Here is a 10,472-nt window from a genome sequence, read left to right as displayed (position 1 = left end):
GTCAATATAATTCTCTCCAAAATATTACAAGACACCATTATTAAAACAAAAAAATTTCTCAATTCTCCGACCGTCTGCCGGGGTCCAACCCCCCAACCCTCTGGTTCTGCCCTGAACAGACGAAAGAAACCGCTCATCATAAGAATTGCGATCTAAAAAAACATTTTTTAAATATTTTTATTATCTTTTAAGATACGGAGAAAAAGGAAATGGATAATTAGAGTACGGGTTTGCTTGTAATAATAATAATAATAAAATATTTACCCTTTGGATTCAGTTTTTGATTCAGTTTCCGTATCAGTTGAGAAAACCTCCCCCTTCAGCTTCACGGCTTCTCCAAACATACAATTATTCAGAAATTCTAACCCTAAAACCTCAAATTTACTTCTTCAATTTCCAATTTTCAAATTTTGTTATCATCCTAATACAGTCACTGTGATCACCTCTCTGGTGCAAAGGATTTTCTCGCTTTTTTTGTTTGTTTGATTGAGAATGGCCGTGTTGCTAGAGGACATTGTTCAGTCGGTGGAGCTATGGCTGAAACTGATAAAGAAAAAACCGCAACCTTTTGTCGACCCGGATCTTGAACCGGTTCTGTTGGTTCCTGGAATTGCTGGTTCGATTCTGAAGGCGGTGGATGATAACAATGATAGAAAGGAAGAACGCGTTTGGGTTCGAATTCTTAGAGCTGATTACAAGTTCCGCACTAAGCTCTGGTCGCGTTTCGACCCCTCTACTGGTATGATATTGTTTCGTTAGCTAGTTCATTGCATTTGAAACTTCAAGGAAGCTTGAATCCAGTTTATTATGAAATTTATCTGACCTTCTTTGGTTTGAAGGAACTATGGAGAAATAAAAACACTCTTGTGTTGTGTATTCATCCTGTCCTGTAAAATTACGTTTGTTGATAAGAAAGCTAAGTAAAGTTCAAGCTTCTAAGCTAGTAATATTACTGGTTTTGAGAATTCGGAATGTAATTATTTTCCTTTGGTTTTAATTTACTCTTAATTAGTGGAGGGAAAGCAGTTAATAAAAATTTTAGTTTCTTATACTAGCTTCTGACTGACATGGGAATCAAAGGATAAAGGAATCAAGAGCTTTTGATGACATGTTAAAAGTCCTGAATTGTGATAGAGTCCTTTCCTTTTCTGTTCTTAATTCTAAGTTACCAGTTTTATGACATGTTCTTAGTTGTATGACTTTAGACAGAGAATATACTTTGCTAACTTAATTAGAGTAGTTAATAGGGCCCGATCCTGTTCGAATGGCATCTGATTTTACAAGATAGGTTATCTACTACTTACACTCTGATCTATATACAAGGGACTGATTTGTTGATGTGCTATTTCTTTTCTTATATCACTGGCAACAAGTTCTCTCATTTCTTGCATAAATAAAAAGTACCAACCATAGGATTAGAAGCCTCAAGTTCTAATTGATTATGAAACCCCCAACCCACTCCCAGCACCTAGATTTTGATTTGCTGTTTCATTATTTATAGATTTTTTTGCTGCTTATAAGCCATTTTTTGGAGATGATTCGAATGAGATCAGCTGCTGCTTTCTGATTGATTGCATGTTCCAATCAGTATGCAATTGATTTGTCATTAAAGAAGGCTTCTACATCTTCAATCTGTCACACATGCTGAAATTTTAGAAATTTTTGCTTCCCTGTGTACCAAGTTTTAGTTTCCATATTGGTGTCGAGCAGGTGAAGGTTCCTGTGTGCCAAAGAATGCTGTCATCTATTTAAGGTTCCTGTGTGCCAAAGAATGCTGTCATCTATTTAATCTCTTAACTGTGCTGGTTTCAAAGATATACGTGCTTCCAGTTCTTAAATTGGTTGGTTACTAAATTGTGGCATCATGTTTATGTATTTCTCACATGAAACAGGTAGAACTGTGTCATTAGATGAAAAAACAACTATTCTGGTTCCCGAGGATAGATTCGGATTATATGCAATTGATACCTTGGATCCTGACCTGGTAATTTTGTTTTCTTTTTGCCTCTCATACTTATTATTCAATGCTGTCTGTTTTCACATGAACTCATGAAAATAGCTTGACTCGTTATTTTCCCTTACAGGGTGTTTGGTTTAGCTATTTTCAGGTAGTTGGTTTCTATTCGAAACAGCTAGCTTGAAGTGTCATGTAATTTTTTCAATCAGCATTTAGGAAGCTATACTTTGGACCTTTTTAATTAAGATTCAAATATTCCATCAAATCTCAATTTGAGTCACTGTACTCCTCCAACTTTGATTGGATTTCACAAAATCCATTTACGATACGGCGGTTAAATTGTTGAAAATGTCATATTTTGACAGTCACATAAACACCTTTATTATGTTGATAATGTAGATGACGTGCCATCAAAAAGAAATTCAAGTACATATTAAAAACACATGGCCCCCACTAATTTCAGTAACTCCACACTTGTTATTTTCTCCTGTGTGAGTTGGTCACTGAGTTCTGGCTTAAATGGCTTTTGTGAAAATGAAATCAGAATTAAGAGAGTTACACAAATTGAGCTTCTGTTGCATTCCTGAGACCTATTACAAAGTCCAGGGACAGTGTATGCATTTTATCCTTATTTAACACATTAAAATTTATATGTTTAACATTTATATTGTTATGTAGCATGTTAAAATTAAATGTGATGTATAAAGAAAACTTTATTAAGAAATAAATTATATCCTCAATGATCATATATTGCATAGAAATGATGATTGCTGGTAAATTTGAACCCAACCTTTGTACTTACCAATTATTAGCTGTCAGCCTGTCTACAAGCTGTCGTAAACCGCTGAACCAAATAAGCCCTCAATTTATTCTGACTATATATTAATCTTAGATTTCCAATTGTCGTGTTGAGATGGTTTTGGAACCTAGTAAATATTTTGAAACATGGTTTGTCACTCTTTTGTTTTATTAACTGGTCTTAACTGTTGGCTATCATCTAAGGATGCATTTCAAGTATTGTTTTGTGCTGTGCAGATCATTGGACGTGATTGTGTTTATTATTTCCATGATATGATTGTTGAAATGATCAACTGGGGTTTTGAAGAGGGTAAAACTTTATTTGGTTTCGGATATGACTTTCGCCAGAGTAATAGGTATGTATTTTAAATAAATGCTTGAACTGCTCTTTTATTTGAAGAGTGGATTTTATGAAGAAAAGATTTCAATACATAATCTTTTTTTACTACAAGAGTAGATCCACATATAGGAGAAGAAACAATGTCATATGTACATGGAAGAAGAATGGAGAATCTTATGATTTCCTTGTTATTATGAATATGTTGTGGGAAATTCTTGCTTAACCTCGGACAGGTTTATGTTTCCTGTTAATATATATGGAGAATGGCAACAGTGTCATTTTTCAAATGTAATGCAAATAATGATATACTTCAAAAAGTGCAATGTAGGTCAGTGAAGGATATGGTAATTATTGAATGGATGGACCTTTCTGGAATGAAAAGAAAGAATAATGATTTGATTAAATTAGAGACATATATGTACTTATGTTGCATTAAAACCAGGAAACAATATTTCTAAAAATATAGGAAATGTAAACATGGGTATATTTATAAATTTTAAAATTATAAGGATGCTTGTACACACACACAGGGTACATAATAGGGAAATAAATGTTTTTCTTTTTTCCGTTTTGAAAGCTTGAAGAAGATCTACAAAAAATTAGAGATTATTGCGACGTGATTGGTGCATGATGAACTGATTAAGAGTTTGGTTAGTCCGCCGGTCTTCTTGTGGAGTTTTAGCTTAAGAAATGAGTTTCCATTTCTTAAATTACTGAAAAATGACCTGAAATGTTTATTACAAGTTTGAGAGACTTTTAGTGTCCAAAATGGTACCGAAATGAAAACTCTTCAAAATGAAAGTTTCCATGCAATGTATTAAGTATAAGAAAGTACATATTGGATGGCTCCTTAGGTTCCAATTTTCATATTTTAACTTGTTACCAATTCAATTCTTTCGGTGTATGAATCCTTCAAAAATTACTTCAGATATTTGTGTCTGGCAAATCTGTCAACTCTTTGACTCTTTTTTTTTTCTTTCTCCTTTTAGATTAGAAACTTGTAAAAATTATTTTAACAAATTGCATGTGTAGAGATCCTCTTTGGTAATACTAGGAAGATGTCTGTTTTACTTTCTTAAGTTAATGCAATGTGCACTCACAGTCCAGTTGTCTTTTAGGTTGCCAGAGACACTGGAGCGCTTTGCTAAACAATTGGAGACTGTGTATAAAATATCTGGTGGGAAGAAGATAAACATCGTTAGCCATTCCATGGGGGGTCTTTTGGTTAAATGTTTCATGTCCTTGCATAGTGATGTAAGAATCTCATATTTTTCTCTGCTTAATAGCTTGTCTTTTATATCAGACACAATTTGTATTGATTGGATTTCATAATTTTCTGCCTTTCCAGTGAGGTCTAATATACATTTTTTTGACAGATTTTTGAGAAATATGTGAATAATTGGATTGCGATTGCTGCACCCTTCCGAGGTAAGTAATTATCAGCATTAACTATGGGTTGAGCCTCTTTAAGTCAAATGTGCAAGCTGTCTCTACTTCAGAAAGGCTGTCTTCCTATAAAAGGGCGGCCCGGTCGCATTACGCGTCCCCGCTGAGCGAGGGTCCGGGGAGGGGTCCCACCACAAGGGTGTATTGGGGGCAAGCCTTCCCTTGCCAATTTAATTGGCAAGAGGCCGCTCCTAAGACTCGAACCCGTGACCTCTGGTCACACGGCAACAACGTTTTACCGTTGCGCCAAGGCTCGCCCTCTAAAGGCTGTCTTCCTATACCTAAAGAAAATTAACTTAGCCTAAAAATTTCTTAATTTATGAAAGTCGGAGTTATATAAATAGTTCGTTTAATTTTCTTTTGTTGCTTTTTCCATTTTTGCAGCGTCAGTTATAGAAGTTCTGCACAAATTTTGTTTCATACTGTTTTAACTGTGGTATTGTATCTTTTAACAGGTGCACCTGGGTACATCACATCAACTTTCTTAAATGGGATGTCATTTGTTGAAGGGTGGGAACAAAACTTCTTTATATCAAAATGGAGCATGCACCAGCTGGTGGGAGACCAATTACTTTGGCATTATATATTATATGCTTATTGGGTTCTCATTTATTTGCAATTGATTCCAGTTATGAATGTTTTCAAAGTTAATTCCATTTAAATTGTGATTATTCTGTTTCTCTTTCTTTCATTTTCCCTCTTCTTAGCTTTTATTGCTGAATTATTGAATGAAAACTATCTGTAGGTTGTTCTAAAGTCTAAATAGGAGAAAAATGGTGGACTGAATGTATATGTCATAACATGGAGATAGAGATTGGAAAAAAAAAAAGAACTCATATTTTCCTCTTTTGAAAACTATGACAATTCATTATCTACTGTTTTGATTTTATCCGCTGGATGTGGAAAGAAATACTCCCTTCCCATGTCATTTTGATTTATGTTGAATGTGCTTATTGTAATGTATTTTGGTAGTGGCCTATTTCTATGTTCTTCAAATTTTATGTACACTATTCTCTACATGGTAGGACATTTTTTTATGGCAACTGTATTTCAATGTATATACAAATACACACACAAACACACACTGTGTGTGCTCGCACCGCTCTCACATGCCTCCATCATAACTTTCACTAATGTTGCGATGATCATGATCTATCCTCTCATTGGATGCCCATTATGTATGAATTGATTTTAAAACGCTTTGACACTTAGAGAATATGTGCTCCATTGATGTACAAATTTTTAATGTGTGTATATATCCCTGAGTTATGACTATTTTGCTGATTATTTTTCAGCTCATTGAATGTCCGTCGATCTATGAATTGATGCCTTGCCCGCATTATAAATGGCAACATGTTCCACTTCTTGAGATCTGGAAAGAGAGACAAGATAGTGATGGAAGTTCACAGATAATCCTAGAGTCGTATCCTCCTGAAGAGAGCTCAAAAGTGTTTAAGGATGCTCTTTCAAGTAACACGGTGAGCTCAAAACTTGCCTTGGGTTTCATGTCCAGCAAAGAAGGTTTAGATGACTTGATGGTTAATTATATTATTTAATTCAATTAAATGGTCTGTCGATTTTGAATAGTTTTTTTCTTTTCTATATTGTAAAAATATTGAAATTTCACATGTTGAAAAACAAATCATCTGTTGTTTCTATTGAATAATTAGAAGTACAATTTCCATTCTGAAGTTGACATCACTGGACAAACAGCCCCAAGTTAACTATTATAGACAAACTACACCCTCAAGTTCCAACTGGTCATTAACCCCATTCTCCCCTTTGACTCAATTCTTGTACCACAATTATTTAGGGGTTTAATGACCAGAATCAGAACTTGGGGCTGTAATTTGTTCATAAAAGTTAATTTGGGACTATATGTCCATCAGTGCCAACTTCAGGGGGGATATTGTACTTCCATTCATTATTTTTCAGGCAGAACTTTGATTGTTTCACATTTCATTGGAAGTGCTTGCTTATAGTATATGTGTCAGGTTTCTATTATTAATCTAAGGCTGTAGTATTGTGATAGAAAATTTCAAAAAGAGATGCACATTTTCCATGTGTTTGGGTCATAATGCATGAATTTATGTTCAACTCCAGGTTAATTATGAAGGATTGGATATCTCTCTACCTTTTAATACAGAGATATTGAAATGGGCTAGTGAAACACACAAGGTCTTGTCTTCTGCAAAAGTTCCTCCTGGTGTTAAATTCTACAATATATATGGAATGAACCTTGAGACTCCTCATAGTGTTTGGTAATACTTCTATCACTCTTAAGATAAAAAGATCCCATACTTCACAAACGTTATGCAGGCTTTGTGAACACTCAATACAAAAGATGTCATATGTTAATGCTGTCAATGCGGAGTTTTTCTTTTACTATTTTATGTAGGCTAGGGTTTCTCTTTTCAGTATTTATCAAATAGGCTAATTAGCATATATAGTTCCTCTTACTGTCATTTATACAGGTAATAGTTTCTCTTTTCATTTTCATTAAAGAGGTCAATTAGGACACTTAAGTCTTTTGTGTAACGAGTAATAGTTGGCAATTATGCAGATTTTACATTTTGCTAATTTAATAGCTTGTGGTTTTTGTATTCGAAAAAAGGACAGTACAGGAACCTGGTGATAGTAGCAGGTTGTGATCTTCTCTTTAAGTTTGAATTCGTATGTAGGTTGCCAGGTTTCTATGGTGTTTGATAACTTTATTAGGCAGACTGTAACAATGTGGTCCAATACCATGTGGATCACTTTGGCTCAAGTCCCTTTCCTTAGGCCTCACGGTTTTAAAACGCTCATGTATTAGAAACACACCATACTAATATAGGTCAGTCACCCTCCATTTTCGATTGAGATTCCGTTCATTCTTGCCTCTTATCTCCATCCTCTAGGGTGGCTCCTTGCTTTGGCCTTCCATTACGGCGCTCCCCCCCTCAGGACGGGGTGTTTTGATAACTTGATTAGGCAAATGGAGTTGATACTTAACTATCTAAGCATGATAATTGTCTTTGAACAATACTAGATTGGTGAAAATTAAAACCTATTCAATTTGTTCTTAGTCTTACCCAGCTTATTTCTGTTTTTCACAATCTCACAAGTCATTTACAATAAGTTAATAACCATCAAATTATCTTTTTCAAAGTTTCTACCAGTTTCATCACTCATCTTTATCCATCAAAATTCTGTTTCTTGAAGTTCAGTTCCTATATTTATCAAAGTGTAACGTTCATATTTTTTTTTGAAGGATAACGTTCAAGTTTTTAATCTTAGTTTCAAAAATTTCTGGGACCTATTCAGTTAATTTCTGTTAAATTTTCCACTTTGAGCACTATTGAAGATTGCTCAACCAACCAGAAAAACCAACTTATTGCTTTCCGTCTTTAACTCTGCATCATATAGCGTAAATTGATAGGTTCCTATTATATTGACATCTACTTTTATGTCTACAGCTATGGAAGTGAAGAAACACCTATCACGGATCTTCAGGAACTGCGGTTTTGCCTGGTTATTATCTTATTCTATGCTTGTTACTGTAATTTTCCTTTTCCTATGAAACACCAAACCTTCACTTGAAGTGCTTGATTTGGAAAATATATTAATATATTAGTTTCATGACAACTGTAGACTTTTGTCTTGAACTCTGACATATGACATATGTTACTATATTTCCAGCCAACATATGTATGTGTAGATGGTGATGGGACAGTTCCTGCTGAGTCAGCCAAGGTTTGCTAAACTTTCCTCTCTATGATTCTGTTGCTTTGATATTCTGATATTTATTTTTTTCTTTCGAGTGTTTAGTGCTGCACTATTTGTCTCTTAGTCTCAAGTTATTGATGTTGATATCCGGGTGAAATACATCCATGCCCCTAAACTATAACGCTCTAACTGCTGACTCTTAAACTTCATTTTGTGACACAAAAGTCTTTGAACTTAAATTATACTAACATTAAAGTTCAAATAAAAGAAAATCCGTTGCAAAAATTAATGAAATGACGACCTGGACAAGTTTGACTGCATCATTGATTATTTTTTATCCATGTCATCATAAATTCAGGTCATCATTTTGTTAATTTTTTTAACAGATTTTCTTTAATTTGGTCTTTAATGTCAGTATAATGTAAAGTTAAAGGATGTTTATTGTTCACGACATGGAGTTTAGGGGCCATAATGTTAGTAGCGTAATAGTTCAGGGGCCATGGATCTATTTTACCCCTTGATATTCCCATTAGTGTTATTGCTTGAAAAAGTTGATCATTGGAAATAGGGCTGACTAAACAATTTTGAGCTATTATGCTGGTGTTTTTTTGGTAATTTGGTAAGGAGCAATTATGCTTTTAGAATGTTGTCGCATTGCTAGTTGGACCAAACACAAGTTCAATATCAATTTATTAGACCAAATTCGTGCTTATGTTAGTCTTTATCGGAATTTGGTTTTTATTATTTGAACCTAAGACCACCAGAATTCGAGAAGCCAATGTTTGATGCTATATAAATTTATTGCTAGTTCAAGAAGAAATGAAGCTTTAGATATGCGACGAGTTTATGATAATACAAATGCATAAAGGTGGTTTTACAATTCAAAATTTTCTTGTGGACTCTGTAAAGGGTTATGATTAGCCTGTTTCTAGATCCCATTATCTCGTATAATAACTGTGAACATAGTGAACCCAATACAAAGGTGTCTAAGCGTATGTCTAGGAGACAATAAGGTTATCGTAGGAAGAAAATTTCGGATATGGCTACCAAATTGTCTTAACTCTTTGAGAATGACCTAGGAAAGAAATTTAGAATCAATCTAGTTTCATGAGTGAGATGTTTTTTTTATTATTGTTCTGGTAAAAACAGGAGTGCCACTAGTGATTAGTGATTGAAGCACAATTAATGAAATTTGGAATAAAAATCCCTAGAAGCTTTCTTCCTCTTGCTGTAATCAATCAAGTTTGTTGCTATGTTGCACGGTCATTGCTCTTTAGTAGTGTTTCTGTGTGTCAGTGTCTGTATCAGCTTCTGTTTCCGCTTGAAAGCTATGTATGAAGGCTATGTTTTAGAAATGACATTTCCCGGTGTCCGTGTAACATAGGTTTGTTGTCCTTTGGGTATGTTATCCCTCGAAGATTAATATATACATACACCTTTCAAGCTTAGGTCTCACAATGCAAATTTCTGCCATTTAATGCTCTAAAACGGATATAAATTCTTGTGGTATTCATGTGTCAGTATATGCTGTTTCGTATTCTCTCTAAGTCTTCTTCCACTTTTTCAATCACCAGGCAGATGGGCTCAAAGCAGAAGCAAGGGTTGGTGTTCCGGGCGAGCATAGAGGAATTCTTAGTGATCATCATGTGTTTAGAATTCTCAAACACTGGCTAAAGGCAGGTGATCCGGATCCTTACTACGACCCAACCAATGATTATGTGATTCTACCCACTGCTTTCGAGATCGAGACACACAAAGAGAAAGGATTACACTTTACATCACTCAAAGAGGAATGGGAAATCGTGTCGGACGACAAAACCAATCATGATGATATGGTTGAGCCCAGAGTGAGTTCGATATCAGTATCCCAACCGAGAGACGATAATAAATCGGGGCAGGGAGAAGCAGCATATGCAACAGTTGTGGTTCATCCTCAGAATGAGGGCAAGCAACATATTCAGCTAAACGCTGTCAGTGTTTCGGTTGATGCTTGAAGTTTTAATGTGATCAACAGGTAAAAATAGTTTGTTGAAAATGGTATGTAAATTATTGTAATTAAGAAAGCTGTTGATCACATTGAGTGTTGTATGATGTTTCAAGTAAATATGTGCACAGATGTTCTGGAAAACTTGTAATCATCTTAAAGGAATTTGTTTCAAGTGAACAATGTTGGAATGCTGGTAATTGTATATATATATATTTATAAATAAGTGGTTTATTTTAATA

The 10,472-nt window shown here is 34.7% G+C and overlaps 1 protein-coding gene across 1 annotated transcript; it reads left to right on the top strand.

Annotated features, from left to right (window-relative positions):
• The first annotated feature begins 255 nt into the window (after positions 1-255).
• On the top strand, positions 256-10,472 carry LOC136205661 (lecithin-cholesterol acyltransferase-like 4). The gene is made up of 11 exons (XM_065996353.1): positions 256-739; positions 1,893-1,984; positions 2,993-3,111; positions 4,214-4,349; positions 4,472-4,523; positions 4,997-5,097; positions 5,837-6,019; positions 6,645-6,802; positions 7,997-8,051; positions 8,220-8,273; positions 9,821-10,472. Exons 1-11 carry the CDS (start codon positions 493-495, stop codon positions 10,238-10,240), a joined length of 1,617 nt encoding a protein of 538 aa, XP_065852425.1. The 5' UTR covers positions 256-492; the 3' UTR covers positions 10,241-10,472.

Source organism: Euphorbia lathyris, chromosome 9 (assembly GCF_963576675.1).
Source record: "Euphorbia lathyris chromosome 9, ddEupLath1.1, whole genome shotgun sequence".
Taxonomy (NCBI): Eukaryota; Viridiplantae; Streptophyta; class Magnoliopsida; order Malpighiales; family Euphorbiaceae; genus Euphorbia; species Euphorbia lathyris.
This window is presented reverse-complemented; position numbering and strand designations above follow the sequence as displayed.